General features: G+C 40.1%; 1 protein-coding gene across 1 annotated transcript in view; it reads left to right on the top strand.

Annotated features, from left to right (window-relative positions):
• The window catches only part of SNAP91 (synaptosome associated protein 91), a 65,968-nt gene extending 48,895 nt beyond the window's left edge, over positions 1-17,073 (top strand). The window contains exons 18-29 of the mRNA XM_065632978.1: positions 317-574; positions 782-859; positions 964-1,035; positions 1,489-1,572; positions 2,443-2,526; positions 6,965-7,102; positions 8,385-8,534; positions 9,871-9,901; positions 11,320-11,431; positions 14,510-14,593; positions 14,664-14,768; positions 16,981-17,073. Of these exons, the coding sequence (XP_065489050.1) occupies positions 317-574; positions 782-859; positions 964-1,035; positions 1,489-1,572; positions 2,443-2,526; positions 6,965-7,102; positions 8,385-8,534; positions 9,871-9,901; positions 11,320-11,431; positions 14,510-14,593; positions 14,664-14,768; positions 16,981-17,073 (1,289 nt within the window). The remainder of the gene's footprint in view (positions 1-316; positions 575-781; positions 860-963; positions 1,036-1,488; positions 1,573-2,442; positions 2,527-6,964; positions 7,103-8,384; positions 8,535-9,870; positions 9,902-11,319; positions 11,432-14,509; positions 14,594-14,663; positions 14,769-16,980) is intronic.
• Positions 17,074-17,589: the final 516 nt, after the last annotated feature.

The following is a 17,589-nucleotide window of genomic DNA, read 5'->3' as shown; positions in this document are numbered from 1 at the left end:
AGTGCTGAGTTTTGTAAGCAGTAACCTGCTAAACTGGATGTTCTTTTGTCATATTTCTGTCTATTTTTGGCCTTGTCATATAGCCTTTGAAAGTTCTGCCCTTTCATAACTAGATTGCTCAGCCTTTCAGATGGTCTTTATTTTGGAAAAACATAAGTAACGTGTTTGGATAAGTAGGCTAGATGTTAGAGCAACCTCGTCTGTGCGTGTGTGTATTTGCAGTATGTGCATTGCCTGTAGTTGCTTTGTTCTTGACTTCCTCCCTCACCGATCCTGAGTATGCATACACATATATTTCCCCTCTCCTTTTTACAAGACCCCTTTGCCCCATCTGAAGGTAGTGCTGAGGCTGCTCCCGAGTTGGACCTCTTTGCTATGAAGCCAACAGAGACTGCTGTTCCTGTAGTTACCCCTACAACTAGTGCAGCCACTCCAGTTCCTGCAACAACTCCTTCTCCAGCTGCTGCTGTTGCTGCTGCTGCTACTGCTACTACAGCTACTGCCACTACCACTACTGCCACCACTTCTGCTACCGCCACCACCTCCGCTCCTCCTGCTCTAGATATCTTTGGTGGTAATTTTGTTTTTAACTCTTTGATTCTGGTGGATTGATCTGTCAGGAGTACAGAACAAACAAATCGTTGTTGCGTGCATGCTGTGTGCTAGGCTTTCAAACCAGAGAGCCTATTAATTCCAAATATGATGCGCAAAATTTGAAAGTTCTGCTTTCAGTCCTGCCTTTCAAAAATGAGTTAAAGACGTGTTATGTTCTTGGCCTTAGATTTATTTGAGTCTGTTCCTGAGGTACCTGCAGCACCTAAACCAGATGCTACTCCTAGCATAGATCTCTTTGGTACAGGTAAAGAGAGAATTCTTCCAATACTCTGCCGCTTTGATGCTGTGCAATGGTGTAAACTGACTTGAAAGATACTTACTTCTTGGTTTTTCTTTCATTTCTGGAAGATGCTTTTTCATCTCCGCCGCATGGAGCTTCTCCTGTGCCTGAGAGTTCTCTCACTGCTGATCTCTTATCCGGTAAGTGCTTGTCTTCACAGGTCATCCTGCAGAATTTTATGTGTTTTATTCCTCAAGAGTGAAAAAAGCAAGACTTATTGCCAGTTTACATCTTTAAGCTGAAATACAAAATTGTGGGTTCATTAACATTTTGGTCACAAGATTAATGGCTGCTGAAGATGCAAACCATAAAGTGGCTGACACTGAAGCTGAGTAAGTAATGTGATTGTTGAGAGAGTAAATACTCCTCTTAAGCATAAGAAAATTCTTAATAAACCATGCTTTCTTTAAAGTACTGTGGTTTTCAGTTGCTGTGTGAGAAATGTAACACTTAATGTTTGCAGTTCTGAAGACTGTTACCTGAATTTACTGACCCTGTGGTTCTAACTGGTGGAGCCCATGTGACTTTGAAATATTTAGCTATCATTGTTGCCTTGCTGATACTAAATATTATTTATCCTATGCTTACTGCAGTGGATGCATTTGCAGCCCCCTCTCCTCTACCCACTGCCTCTCCAGCAAAGGTGGATTCTTCAGGTGTGATTGACCTATTTGGTGGTGGGTATTTTTCTCTCCTCACCACTTCAGTGTTGAATCACTTCATTTCAAATACCTTTGCACTTTGCTAAGGCTGCAGGTTTCCCCTTCTCAGAGCTTTCCTGTGTGGCATTACCACTAAGACCAGCATGTCCAGTTCTTCACATTGCACAATAACGAACTGCAAATAAGCTGTCAGCGTGGTCATTCTGTTGTCATGACACGTGCCATTCTGTCTTCAGTCAATGCATGTATGGCTCTTCCTCAGAGGTCCAATGAAAGTCTGTTGTGTTCCTTTTTCTTTGCAACTCTCTCTGGTCACGTTTTCTCTTGGTTCCCTTTCTCAAAGCAGCTGAAGTTTTGAGGGTGACTTGTCTCAAATTGAGTATCTGAATTACAAGATCTTTGTTGGATTTGATAAGGTGGAAATTAGGATGGGCACAACCAACTCTGGGAGTGCTGTAGAACAGAAACGTTGCTTAGAAGTAGTGAATTTGAAAATTAGTGAAATATTCCTATAAGAAGACTTTATGTGAGTCAGTAAGTTCTAGCTGGAGAATTACTCCAATCTCATCTGATGCATTAATCTCCAAAGGGCTTAACCCTCTCATATAGAATGCTGTGGTTTGTATGAGTTTTCTGAGAAGAGGCTCAACTAAAAGTAAAAGAGATTTCTTTCAAGTGCTGGTTTGTTGCACCTCCTTTTTTCCACCTGGGCTTTGTGTCCATGGCACTGCTCTGCAATAAAGATGGCCGAGCACTTTCATTTTCTTCTTCTGATGAATGAAGTGGTTATCCTTTTGTCACCTTTTGTTTATCATAAGTAATAAATTGATGCATTTAATATTGAACTCTTTACCCTTTCTTGATGCTTTCTGGAATTCCCTTTAGATGCTTTTGGAAGTAGTGCTTCTGAACCCCAGCCCGCAACCCAGGCTGCTTCTAGTTCCTCAGCTTCTGCAGACCTACTTGCTGGTAATAAAGAACTTCTAAAAACTTGGGTTTTTAAGGCAAAACTAAGAAATAATCCTTGAAATATTTTTTGTTCCTTGGGTGTAAGTGGACTTTTGCAGTGGAATAAAACTCTTGTTCACAAGACTTCTTAGTACTTAAGATGTCATAAATTAAAACTACAGTGATTTATAATAGAGGCATTATACTGAATTACAAGTTGACTTCATAGATTATCTTTATATTATCTTTGTTTTCGTACTTCCTATACCAGCCTTACTTTTCTGTACTGTTCACTGAATAGAAGTCTGTACATAAGATTTCTTTGGCTGACTGTGGCAGTACTTAAGCAGTATTGCAGGCTATGCTACTTTTTCCTTACTGCTAATTCATCTTTGTTTCTTGGTTGACTTAACTGAGGCAGGTTACACACTTAAATGTTAGGAGGCTGAATGGATGACTTAGTAGCAGTCTTGTGTGTAGCCAAGGAGACTTGTGGTGATGAGGGAGAGCTTTTCTGAGCGTAAGGGCATAGAAGCGATAGAGACACTCTAATTATACTGAGATGAGATCTCTGCCAGTGCTGAATGTGGCATCACCTATTTCAAAGGTTGAATAACTATCATTGTAGGCTGCATCCTACAAATAAACAGCTTCAGCAGAATTCTGCTTGTACCATTCTCCAAAATATGTGCTATACCACGTATTTTAGTGGCTGTAGTGGTGGTGCTAAACTCTTGTGACTCCTCTCCGTCTCACTTTGAAGTTTGTAGAGAACAAGATCCCAGCATGTCTTCCTCAGGTTTAAAGGAAACTCATGTGCTTCTGGTTTGAGGAAGAGTTGGCTTAGTTTCCCCCATGTTTCTGAAAGGTGAATTCGTCAGTAGAATTGGTTGGTAGGTTATCCTTCACGAACTTCAAAGATGATTGTTAGCTTAATTGTACCTTTGTGGCTTTAATTCTGAGCTGGAGTGATATTCTTCACTTTTATGCAACTGTTAACCACTGTAGTTATGGTGAGCCCTGACATCAGCTGCTGTTTGTATGTCTGAAGGTCTCCCATGCCAACTTATGCTATGTTGGAAGTCCAACCCTGTGTATGTTTTGCCTTCATATGCTCGCGAGAGGTCCTCTGTTGTAAGAATACATAATGTGAGATACTCAGTGTGTAATCTGCTCTAAGTGCTGTGAGTTGACACAAGCGAGTGTTCACACACTGAAGCCATCTCAGAAGAGGATACATTTTCTAGTACCCGCTCTAAGTGTGGGCATCGCCTAGTTGTGCTGCAGGAAGGTAGAAGTAGTCAAGATAATAATAACATATATGTCTGTTCTCAATTGGTTCGAGTGCTGGCAAGCCAGTGGGACATAATGCATAAATGCATGCTAAAGCTTTAGTACAAGCAGCTTCAGGATTTTAAGGTAGAATCGCCTTTGTTTTAATATTGCTTCAGTAGGTCTTTGTATTAATGAGTTCATGGGTAGCTTAAGGCTGGAGATCAGGCTTTGACTAGCATATTCTGAAATGTATCCATCATTTGCAGTTGTGTGCATTATTGGAGGACAAAAGATGTTGTTGCAAAGATATTGTTGGGCAGATGCAAATTGCTTATGCAAACATCGCAATACAAAATATTTTATGTTCTTATCTGTAACTAAGCTTAAATTCCAATAAGAATTATGCTCCAGATGGCTTAAACTTCAGCAGTGTGCTCTTTGAATCTGATGAGTCACATTAAATCAAAACCTAAATTATAAAAGAGATATTAGAAGTCTAAATACCCAAGCAGACCTGAAGCAATTTGGGACAATAGATGTTTGTTTTCATTAAAAATATATATATATTTTTGCTTTGAATATACATTCAAAAGGCTCCAAGTAGACTTGATTTTTTTTTTTGGCAGATATGGAGAGTCTGTAAACATCACAGCATATTGCTAAGCATTTGTTCACCCCAGATAATGGCAGATGTATAGCCTGCAGTGTAATCCAGTTTTAAGATTGTCCAGAATTCATATGGTGGCTGAAGGCTTGTCCTTCATGGTTTATGAGTGTTTGGTTGTACTGTTTATATGCATAATGTTACAAGTGTACCTACTATGCATCATTGTCTTAAGTGTTCTGCTGTCAAATAAGTTTCTAGTCTCTTCTTGGCTCACATAGAAAATGTGGTAGAATTGTTTTTATACTCTTCTAAGCCTCTCATCAGACAAGACTAGAACTATGCTGATAAATACAATAGTCTCACCACTTTCCCTTCTAGATCTTTCCGTCCAGTTAACCTGTGTGCATGTATATCCTAGTACGAACTCTCTAAAAGCATATTCTTACTAAGTAAAATCAACCTCAAAATTGGGTAGTTGGGGATGTCCAGACAGCACACCCAACGTGGTTGCCACTGTTTCTGCAGACTTTCTCCAGGTCTTGTGCCCTAGACAACTAGGAACTTAATCTGCTCAAGCATTTTTATGGCTTCTGATGTTGCTGTTAAATTGCACAAGGCTAAAAGCAATGGAATTAAGACCGATCATTATGCAAGCTTCACCTGAAGTTGGGGAGAACTCTCTTTTCTAGCTGGAGAACCAGACACTTCATGGGGCTTCGAAAAAGCTTACAGTAACATTTGATATAACTGATGCTCACAATTCGAGCACAAGTTCTTCATGTTGAGCTCTAACCTGTCTCATAGTTAAATGTCTGGCAGATGCTTGATTTCATAGCTGGGAAATGTGCTGTTGTCACTGTTTATGACTGCATAATGTGCTGTAATTGATATACCCTGTGACCATGTAAAGCAGTTTGGGTAAAAACATGGTTAGAAAGATTTCAGAATTTTTTTTATTTTCCCGTTTTAAAAAAGCTGACTTCCCTACTGAACTGGTAACTAAAGAAAGCTGTGGGAAACAAACAAACAAACAGCAACCAAAAACAAAACCAAAAAAAACCCAACCAAACAAGAAAACACCAAGAGGAAGAAAGGAATAAAGGAATTAATTGACTGTTTAAACAAGACTGATACAAACTATCTCAGTAAAAAGACAGAAAGTAGTGATAAGGATTCAGTGTAAATAGATTATCTCTTCTAAATTTATAGATTGTATTTGGTACTTAAGTTCAGCAATGTGACTGCTGAAGTAACATGCTTAATTTTTCAGATCTCGCCCACATGAAAAGATCTGTATTTACTTTGGATGAGAATAGGACTTAAAATGGTCTCTACAAATTGGAGAAAAGTGTCTAAAGGAGGAATTTCAAATGAGTAAATGTTAAAGCTTTGGTCTGTAGGCAGCAATGATTAGCTGGACAAATAAGGACAGTAGACTGTAAGGCAGGATGTCGCCTGAAAAGAAACTGAAGGCAGTGGGTGAGTGCTGGCTCCTTACTGTCTTGTGCCCAGCTGTGGCAAAATAATCTGCTTCCTACTCTGATATAGGGAAAAAAGTACAGGCTGCAGGTTGTGCAAAGTGCTATTCCTGCTGTAGTCATGTAGTTGCGGTTAGAGCACTGAGCTCGAGTCTGATCTTTTCTGTGCAAGGGCAGCTGGGAAAAAATGAGGCTGAGAGACTGGAGATGTAGTATAGAGGTCTTGGACATTACTGTCAAGAAGAGATTGACAAAGAGGAATGGCTTGTACACTAAAGAGAATTGAGAAGTGTCATATGTCTGTTCTTCTTTTGACAGAGACTTTGCATATTTAATCTGCCTCCAGACTCTGTAGATAATATAAATAAGTTTAAATTGCAAGGAAGATCAAATTATATAGTGGGCAGGGGAGAATAAGAATAGCCAAACATGAGAGTGCATTGCTTGTAGGCTAGAGAATCTCCATGAGTACGGCTTATTTCTATAAATACAGGGTTTATAATATACACATTAAACTTAATTATGGAGATTCTCCAGCCTACAAGCAGTTCACTTGTGGATGCTGTTGATCCTGCTTTGGCATGGGAGTGTGTGGGGGAGCAGAAGCTTGAAGACATCTTGACAGGGGAGACCAGGATATTTTAAGATGGTGAGGGAGGGTAAACTGGATTAGTAAAACACTGCCTTCTGAATTGAGATTCCAAAGGAGTTGATGGGTGTTCATATGCTTTTCTCAAAGTAGTTCTCTGTTTCTCTTTTTTCTGAACTAATTCTTGTTTCTTGTGTTCTGCCTGTGAGATTACTTACCTAGAACTACAGTGTGTAGTACTGGAAGAATTGTATTCTGTACTCCATTGGTCTGCCTCTGCAGAAATCTAAATAACAAACATTAAAGTTTTTATTGGTGACTCTCACAAAAGCTAAAATTCCCTGGGTCATACCTGGCATACCAAGGATGCTTGTGTAGTACTGAGTTATTTGCAATGGTCTAGTAAGAATTGTCTCTATGATTCTGCCTTCTATAGATTGAGCTTTTGTTAAACACAACCCAACAAGACTGACTCTAATGTCCACACCTCTCTTATGTGGCTTTTTCAAGGCTTTGGAGGTTCTTTTATTTCTCCCTCTCCATCACCATCCCCAGTCACTCCAGCTCAAACCAGCTTACTACAGCCTAACTTTGATGCAGCTTTTGGGACAACAGCTCCAACGACTGGCAGTTCGTTTGATGCATCAGGTGAGCCACAGGGTTTCTTCCTGTGAATTTTCTAATGTGTTTTATCTGTTAGATGAGTTAATTACACCATATTTAGGATCTGAGTACAAGCAATATCAGTGATTTATTTCCCTGTCCATTCTCTACTGGAAGAACTCAGGGTGGTGTTGAGGCTGGCGTGTGCCCAAGAGGTCTCTGTACCCATTTTTTATTCTACCATGTCAGTAAAAAACAAACTATTGTAACATCATCCTTGCATGTGCTCGATTGCATGAATCAGGAGTTAGTCAAGGAAAACACTGTTCTATAAATCAAGTATATAGGCAAGTTGTCTTGCTGCTGCTGCTGAAGCTGTTCTGGAGCTTGCATGGCACCTGAAGGTACACAACACAGAGACTGAGGTCATGTTATTTGCCTGACTATAAGCTTAAACTTTCATCACTGCTACCATTTTGTTTGTATCTCTTCCATTCTATGTTTTCCATGCCGGGTCCTTGCTACAAACTTAAAATTGGTGAGTTCTGCAACTGTACAAGAAAAGAAAAAGGTTGGAGTAGTACTGCTGCTTGGTTATGTGGTTGCTTGCCAGTGCACATGCCACCCCTTCCTGTTGATTTAACATTAGCATGTACCTCAAAAACAGATCAGAAGACAATGCTGGCATGAGATGTACCAGGTGGTTTGACTTCAAGGGATCCGAAAAATGAACTTCTCAGTTAGATGACTGGACTAAGTAGGGTAGCTCTGTCAATGTGGATGGTTCTGGTTCCTTCTGATCTCATAAAATGTTAGTAGGTTTTCCCAACTCCCTGCTGCTTGCAAATGAATAGTAACATCTTGAGACTTTCAATCCTGTTGTCATAAGATGTGAAGGTGTAAGACTGCCACAGTAATTCTGACCGGTGTTTGCTGCAAGATGTTCATTTTAAAAGCCTTTAAATGAATATCTCCTGACAAACGTGTGTGCATCTGACATCTCTCTAATGATGGCTGTAAGAAAGATCATGTCATGTGGAAGTGATGCTATATATATATAGATTCAATTCTCCAATTAAACTCCTTTTGGCCATGTCCTGTCATATTAGTTCTCACTGGTATAGCTTTTTCAGGATTACTGTACATTCAGTGTCTAGTAAAATGAAATGCATGCCCTTGTTGGCATTACTTTTAATGTCAAACTGTGTTTTGGTAAGACTTGTGACATGGTTGTCTGTGCTGTATTTGTTGGAGCAACAGCAAAGTGGCAGGTAGTGTATTTCTTACCACAGCTACTGTTTCTAACCTGCTTTCCCTTTGTTTCCAGTGTTCGATGGCCTAGGTGATCTTCTTATGCCAACTATGGTTCCTTCTGGTCAGTCTATAGCACCTTCAGCCACAGCAACAGTCGCTCCTTCGGCAGCAAGCAAAGGCCTCGGAAGTGATCTGGATTCGTCTCTTGCAAACTTAGTAGGCAGTAAGTGACAAATTTCCATTTTAAGTGGTGTGGCATACAACTGTGTTACTCTGCTGTGAAGCCAAATACCTGTCTATTTTAGCTTACTCTTTTCAATGTCCTCCTGTTTCCCTGGGGACATGGGAGAAGCTATAGACAGGAATAAGGCTGGTAATCTGGGGTTGTAACATGTCCTCATTTGTGCCTGGGATCTGAGTCAAATAATGGGATGTTTGGTAAGTATGATTTTTACCACGTGAACGTCCCAGGTACATTCAGGGCACATCAGACTCTTAGTGAATGTGCACCTGTGTAATAACAGATGGAAAGGTGAAAAGTGTCCAAAACATCTGATAGCACTGTGGAATTTAAGCAGATAAGCTGGTTGACACAAATAGCTGGCCTTTTGCAGCAGGATGAGTTGTGCACCACAGCCAAGAAAACACCTTCTCTCAGTGAACTTTCCAAAACATGTTTAAAATGCTGAACAAAAAAGTGTTCCCTTTTCTGCAGTAGGAAAAAGGCCCAGAGCCTTTATAACTAGAGATAGAAGCTCCAGCCTCCCAAAAAAATCTAACAGAGGCCCTTGTAGGCTAAGGTATAATATCAAGTTCTACTTTGGAGGATTGTATAAATGGAATATTCTGTTAGTATATGTAAACACCACAGCAAAAACATAACTGATCTTATGATGCATATTCTTCTGTTAGGTGTGGGGGGAAACTACTATGCTTAGGAGTCAACAGGACTCTCAATCACTTGAAACCTCTTCTGCAAGTCATTTGGTATATCCAAGTTTGGGGCAGAAAATAATAAACTTAGTAATTTGTGACTTACAGGACTTGTACTGGTCATTTAAGAAGAGTATTGTTTAAAACTCAGCTTAAAACTTCTCCCAAAGGGTAATTAAGGAAACTACTTGGAGTTCCCATGTATGACAGAGCAGATAAAACAGTGCAAAAGTTCGAAGTAACATTCAGATTTATGTGGATGTGAAAAATAGTTTTTTATTTCAGTATGTATAATGGGAAGCAGAAACTAGTGTCATCATTCATGGCAAATAGGTTTGGTGCTCTTAAATAACTTAGCATTTTGTAGACCTAAATATATTGATACTTTGGTCTGCTTATGGACAAAAATGGCTTCCTCAAGCATAGGACAACTGCAGGGCTCCTCAGAACTGTCCCGAAAAAAGAAGTAGATGTGGCCAGTGTTCTGGTGCTGTTTAAATGAAGACAGCCAAAACTTCACTACTCTGTATAAGCCCATGTGCAATGAAATGTGAGGTATTACTTTGTCATGCTTTAGTTTACTAAGCACATGACTTTTTTTTTTCTTTTTTCCTTACAATTTTCAGATCTTGGAATTTCTGGTACTGCTTCAAAAAAGTGAGTTCAACTTTGTTTAAAAAAAATAAAGTGTTTAACTCTGCTGTATAGTCTTACATCTATTTCAGTGTTTATTAAGAATCAATGAATTGGTCATGTGCTCCATCTGCTCAAAAAATCAGTTCCAAAAAATTCTGGAAAAAGTATTCTATTCTACACAGGTTAACTGAATAATTAAGTTTAAATGTTCCTGACATAGGTTTTAAACTTGCTGGATTTAATCTGGGTCTTAATTTTTTTTTTCTGTAAATTGCTGTCTTTGTATTGGAGAGTTGATTTCCAAACAGTTTAAAGTGAACAATTAGTCCAGATAATAAATTGCAAAGCTCTCCTCAGTAATCTAGGCTAATATGGAATAGTTTTGTTATCTTTTTACAGACGCTGGATGTGCTTCTCGCGTAGGCACTGGAATACTTGTAAAATAGAAAAGAAGTTCATTCCATGCAGTAAAAAGCTTATTTTTGCAAGAAGCAATATTTACAGCATTGCATTTATTTTTTAGTAACTCTTCTTAATCTAACTCAGGGGTGTCAAACTCATTTTCACCGGGGGCCACATCAGCCTCACGATTGCCTTCCAAGGGCCAAATGTAATTTTAGGACTGCAGAAATGTAACCACTCCTACATTTCTACAGTCCTAAAATTACATTTGGCCCTTGGAAGGCAATCGTGAGGCTGATGTGGCCCCCGGTGAAAATGAGTTTGACATCCCTGACCTAACTGATTGCTTACTTCTGTGCTGAGTTTTCCTCTGTGCACAGGACCAGTTTATGACGCGTGTACTTCAAAACGTGTTTTCCCTCTGTGGAGTTGATAGGAGGGATATGTATAAACACATCATGAGGTTTATCCCCAAAACTTAGCTTCTGTCAATCTACTTCATTCAAATGGTGTATCTTTTTCTGCAGAGAGTGTCCTCTAACAAAACCTGGTTTTGTAACAGCCCTTTTATTGTATGAATGACATGTTTCTCTTGTATCTATCAACTCTTTTCAGAACTGAATGCTTTCCTCCAGCTGTCTGAGCAAGATTTCCAGCAATGAAATGACCTTTCAAAGACTTCTAGCAGGCAGTTCTACTGCCTGGTCCCAGTAGAATAGGCAGTAGCAGTCCCTCTTCCTACTTTGCAAGGGTATACGCAATAACATGTTAACTTCAGCCAATACTAAATAAAACTTCTCTAATTCTCACCACGAAGGCCATAACCATGTAACTGATTTCAGTATAGAGTGTGGTGGTGTCTACCACTAACAGCCCTTGAAACCGAGTGGTACTAAAAGTGTATCTTTCCATTAATAACTTAAACTGCATATGCCATAAACTAATGTATTGAGAAGCTTAATGTTAATATGTACTTCAATTGCTTTTCATTATTGTTGTATGTAAATAATAGCTCTGTCTTTCTTCCTCTCTATTAGGGGAGACCTTCAGTGGAATGCTGGAGAGAAGAAATTAACAGGAGGAGCCAACTGGCAGCCAAAAGTAGCACCTGCAACATGGTCAACTGGTGGTGTCCCAGGTGGTCCATTGGTAGGTGGTTAATCTATCAATAGCACTCATACTGAAACCTCAATATTTTATGAGACTATGCAAGCATACGTGTAGGCACTGCTCCTGTCTACTTCAGCTAAAGAGTTTGTTTCTGTATAAATGATACGATTGTTTCTGGTCACATTTTTAAGATCAGATTTACAGCTGGCATAAATAAGTCATTGGGTTCAGGTCGATGAAAACACACTAGTGTATGTATCTAGATGTTGCTCTACATGTACATGTAGTGCCTGTGGACATTTCCAAACATGTGGTTACCCATATCGGTCTTTCCAGCACCAGGCCCAGGTAGATTGGCCCAAAGACAATGGTATTGATGCAAAGCTGAAGTACTCGAAGGAGAGAAAATAAAAAGGTTTTTCTCAAGCTTTCCTGAATGAAGCAGATCAAAAGACCACATAGTATTCAAAATTATTATTATTAGAAGTGAGTAGCTTGTTTAACAGAGTAAAGCTGTCTGTTGGAAGACTTAAGATTGCCCTGTAAAATGCATTAGATGGCACTAACTTTGAGAGAAGAAGGTTGAATTGAGCTAAAAATCTAAATTGGCACAAGAGCAACTTGATCATGAGTAAGCTACAACACTAATCTGAAGAGGGATCATACGTCTTCTCATCAAAGTCACACATGGCATAAACCAGCCTCCATTTGATAAAAGTTGGGCTGGGAAGGGAAGGAAAGGACTGTCAAGGGGGAGTATGACCAGTTCAGTTCCCTGCTGGCACAGCCAGATGTTAATGTGACACTAAGCATGTTCCAGCTTGTTCCTTAGCTTTATGGAAGAAACAAAAATACCCTGAACTTGGTACTTCATTGAATGTATTAGTTGTAATGTCAACTCTTTTTCTTAATAGAAAGGATGGGCAATACTGTACAGTGTAAGTGAATTTTTTTTTGATCTCTTATTGTACTTACTAAACATGAAGATACTAACAACACCTCACCTGCACTACAGTTATTACTGCTGGCTTAAATCTAGCTATAAGCTACCTAACATGACTCTTGGACTGTCTGTCCAGCTGACAATTCTCAGGCAATGTGTTGAATATGGTAATAGTGATTAACCATTTCTGTGCTGTAAGCTTGAAAATAATGGCTTCAAACTGTCTTTGCTTTACTTGGATGTGAACTGTCTCATGACTTGTATTACATGAAATTTCTAAATTCTGTGACATCAGCCTGATCTTGTAGTGGTTTTACGATCTGATAAGTAACTAGCCTTTCTGGAAAGCTGGGTGATTTTGATAGTATTTCATGAAACATAGATGCTATATATATTTCTTCACAATCATACACTTAGGTATTTTTTGAAACCAAAGAAAAACACATCTGCAGGAAAAATAAATGTGGAGACCAAAATTAAGCTTTCCTTCATGTCATGGTTGAACCACTTAAGTTTTGGTCACTTCTTCCCTTCTTTGTGACCTATCACTTTCTGGATTAAAATCAGCAAAATTTCATAAAAACTTGTTCCCTCGAGTGACCCTAGTGCTTTGAGGCAAAACCAGATTCAGTTTGTGTGGCCATTTTTCTTGGCATCTGCCTAACTGGATTTTGAGCTACAATGTGTACCTGTGGCTGCAGTCAGATCTCGCTGCATCTGATGTCATTAATCCATGTCTTTCTATTCCCTCCTTTCCATATCTGAATGTCCAGATGTTGGTTTTAGTTTGGGGACAGCTGTGCTGCTAGCACAGTACAGCTCGCTATTGAAAAGCTCTCCAGAATACTTTCAGACTGAAAAAGAGGATCGTAATTATTAGCCAGAAACTGTATGGTGTTTGCTGATTAATGACTCTGGAAAAGGTTATCTTGAATTTGTCTCCAGTTTTCTAAGAAACTGGTGTATTTTAGTCTGGAAGCAAGGATCAACCAAGGGCACTAAAAGTAGCATTCGCAGAGGTGGACTGTGCAGTGAGTAATTCCAACATATCTCCAGAGACATGCTGTGCTTTGAGCTGAAAGTGTGCTAGCTGCTCTCCAAGTGCAGTGGGATATAAGTGACTCAAGGTAGGTGATAAGGATGTGGAGGCTCAGGCATAACCCTACAGCTTCTGTAATAACTTGAGAAATCGTGCCAATATACTTAGGCCATACAATAGCTGTAATGAGTTTCCTAAAATTCCTAAAAAATCCTACTACCATTTTTAAATCCCTTCCCTGAATGTTTCCTGCCTCTCTTGAGACTTATTAATAATTTGGATTGTATATACATCTGTAAAAAGGAGAGACTTGGATGCTTTCAAGGCCATAAGTAGACTCTGTGCATGGGAAGTTATAGACAAGGAAACCAAAAGGAAGGATGCGTAGGTTCTACTGGATAAGTGGGGTGGCCTTGTTCAAAGGTGCTCTTGTGCTGTATATCCAGTCAGACTCTAAACTAACAGTTCTATCTCCCTGAATCCTAGTGAAAGATTACCTTTTTGTTTTCTTGTGTTATTTGAATGAAAATCATAACAAATTAAGTATATGAATAAAAAGTATGACAAGATAAACTAAGCTCTCCCTAGTAAAGTATGAAATGTTTGTGATTGTGACTTAAGTGAGTGAATTTATTTTTTAACTTAAGTGAATCTCACTGCATAAAAATACTATTTTTTTTGTTTTAATTGGAAACTAGTTATAGCAGTGGTCTCTCTTAGCTTTACAATCTGCTTAAGCTTTTACTAAAACACAGTGCTACAACAACTACTATAGTGTGTTGGCTATCATTTAGGAAATCGGGTTTCTTTCTTATGCTATGTAGAAGGAGGAGGAAAGTACATCTTTTCTTGGGCCTACTTTGTGTTGTGTTCAGTAAATGGACTCCATTAATGAAGAGAATTGAGTATGTCACCCTTGCTTTCTTATGAAAAAGCAAGCTGAGCATCAGTGTAAGGACTCATTCAACTCTCTTATGCTTTGAAGCATTGTGGTTTTGAGGTTAGGTATTATTTGCTACATAACAGTCCTACTTTCCAGAACAACTTTGAAAATGCTAGAGACCTCATGTAATTTCCAGATGGCTGCTGTTACAGAGGTTATTACATTTTATAATTTTTAAAAAAAACTTTTTAGACAGGAGCTGTGCCTCCAGCAAGTGCTGTTCCTGCCACAGGCGGTACTCCACCTGTCCCACAGCCAGGAGCAGCATTTGGGATGGTGAGTCTCTTTTGTTATGCTGCTCTCCTTTCTTCACTCAGAATGCTACTCACACTGCATTAATTTACAGCCCCCAGCAGGCACAGGCGTCCCCATGATGCCCCAGCAGCCAGTCATGTATGGGCAGCCTATGATGAGGCCACCATTTGGAGCTGCCACTGGTCCTGGTGTACAGGTAAGTATTACCACTAGATGAAAGTTTAATTGCTTTACATCCCTCTAGAAAGTAGCTTGTGTGGATGCATTACCGCAGTTCAATTCTAGCTGTAAGACTGTAAAAGAGATTTCTTATAGTATCAGCTGCCTGACTTAGAATAATACAATCATTTAGGTTGGAAAAGACCTTTAAGATCATGAAGTCCAACTGTAAACCTAATACTGCCAAGTCTACCCCTAAACCATGTCCCTAAGCACCACATCTATGCGTCTTTTAAACACCTTCAGGGATGGCGACTCAACCACTTCCCCAGGCAGCCTGTTCCAATGCCTGACAACCCTTTCTGTGAAGAAATTTTTCCCAATATCCAACCTAAGCCTCCCCTGGTGCAACTTGAGGCCATTTTCTCTCATTCTATCACTTGCTACTTGGGAGAAGAGACCAACACCCTCCATGCTACAACCTCCTTTCAGGTAGTTGAAGAGAGTGATAAGATCTCCCCTCAGCCTCCTTTCCTCCAGGCTAAACAGCCCCAGTTCCCTCAGCCGCTTCTCGTGAGACTTGTGCTCCAGACCCCTCGCCAGCTTCATTGCCCTTCTCTGAACTCCCTCCAGCACCTCAATGTCTTTCCTCTAGTGAGGGGCCCAAAACTGAACACAGGATTCAAGGTGTGTCCTCATCAGTGCTGAGTACAGGGGGACGATCACTTCCCTAGTCCTGCTGGCCACACTATTCCTGACACAAGCCAGGATGCTGTTGGCCTTTTTGGCCACCTGGGCACAGGCTGGTTCACATTCAGCTGGCTGTTGACCAACACCCCCAGATCCTTTTCCTCCAGACAGCTTTCCAGCCACTCTTCCCCAAGCCTGTAGCTGCCTGGGGTTGTTGTGACCCAAGTGCAGGACCCGGCACTTGGCTTTGTTGAACCTCGTACAATTGGCCTCAGCCCAATGATCCAGCTGGTCCAGATCCCTCTGTCTGGCCTTCCTACCCTCCAGCAGATCAACATTCCCACACAACTTGGTGTCATCTGCAAACTTACTGAAGGTGAACTTGATCCTCTCATTCATATCACTGATAAAGATATTAAACAGAACTAGCCCCAGTACTGAGCCCTGGGGAACACCACTCATGACTGGCTGCTCACAGGATTTAACTCCATTCACCACAACTCTTTGGGTCTGGCCATCCAGCTAGTTTTTTACCCAGCAAAGAGTAAGCCTGTCCAAGCCAACTGCTGACTTGCAACGGATCACATGAACCACTTTGATTTTTTTTCAGTTCCCTTGTACAAGACCAATGGAACAGGTTAGAAAAGTCTCCTACAGCTAACTACATCCAAGATTGGGTTTTGGGGGACATTTGAATAAAGCTCAAAATGGAGCTGATGGGCATTCCTATTCTGTTCAGAGCTCATCAACATTTACTAGAGCTGCACTCTGCATCCTCCCTCCCAGCCCACCAAGAGGATTCTTCAGAAAACTGACCTTCTGCTTATGAACAAGATAAGGTCTCAAGTTCTTGAATGACAACTGTTTCTCAGTAAATGCAAGTTTCCCTGGTTTGAACTGGTAGCTTGCTGGGTTTCTTCCAGTGCAAAATGCCCGGTTCCCTGAGCAAGGTAGGGACGGGGGAAGTAAGGTCAGAATGAGAGAATCATCTGGTTCCATAGTGAAAAGTGTTGCATGGAACTTGCAAAACTGACCCTTTCTGTAGAATAATTTATGATTTTTATACCTACCAGAGGAGGCACAGAGTATAATATAGTCACATCTCTGGTACACTTCGGGCTCTTGTTTACACTACTAATGTGGAACAACTTGTACTTAAATGTCAGTCGCTGGGATTTTCACATGTACTCTGAAGCACACACTCTGCTTATTCTGCACCCTGGTGTTTAACATCTAACAAATGCGTAACTTCTCTCTGGGCTGATGATCCTAACAACATTCTGTCTTACAGGGAGAAAGTGATTTGAAGCTATGCTAATTAAAATATGTGGTATCTCTAGCCTTATGCATTAAACCAGCCAAACATTGTTGACATTGTAGTAATGATGGAGTCTAAACAATGCTTGAGCAAAATGGAAGCACGCTGAACTTTTAGAAAAATTAGAACTTTGTATGCTTGCAATGTGCTTGTGTGGGAACCAGCTACATCTACCTAATGCTTGTGTATCCCTGTCTGCTTTTTTTTTTTTTCTTCTGCCTTCCTGGCTGCCATCTATTAGCTTTCTCCAAGCCCAACTCCTGCTACTCAGAGTCCCAAGAAACCTCCAACAAAGGACCCATTAGCGGATCTTAACATCAAGGATTTCTTGTAAACTATAAGGTATTCTGTGACTGCCTGCCTAAGCATGTTATGCTGTGGTACGTGTCTGGCACACAGATGTTAATTAGGCTGGTAGATTGAATATGACTGTTAGAATTGTAGCTTCAGACATAGGTAGAAACATGCACTGATAATGTGGTGGTTTAAACAGAAAACTGAATTCTCAGTCTTAATTTTAGCCTGAAAGCTTGACTTTTGGCTACTATTTTTGCCAAAAGTAACAGCCAGAAAAAGTTACCTTCAATCTATAACTTCCATTTTTGCCTTTTTTCCATTCAGTCCAAGGGTTCACATTGTTTTCTTTTTTTTTTCCTTAAACTAATACTGAAACAAATAGAATCATAACAAGGTAAAAATACTGGGTGCAAAACTGCTGAAGACGCTTGTTCCAGTCTAGTGTGTGAAGGCAGATTTGGTATCATAGATGTGAAGGGATCAGAAGAGGAAGAACTTGTGTATCCTGATCATCAAGAGAAGGTTGTCTGCATCTCTTAACTGCTGCCAGCTG

This window comes from Caloenas nicobarica, chromosome 3 (genome assembly GCF_036013445.1).
Source record: "Caloenas nicobarica isolate bCalNic1 chromosome 3, bCalNic1.hap1, whole genome shotgun sequence".
NCBI classification, from domain to species: Eukaryota; Metazoa; Chordata; class Aves; order Columbiformes; family Columbidae; genus Caloenas; species Caloenas nicobarica.
Note: the sequence above shows the minus strand (reverse complement) of the source record. Positions and strands in the feature narration are given on the sequence as shown.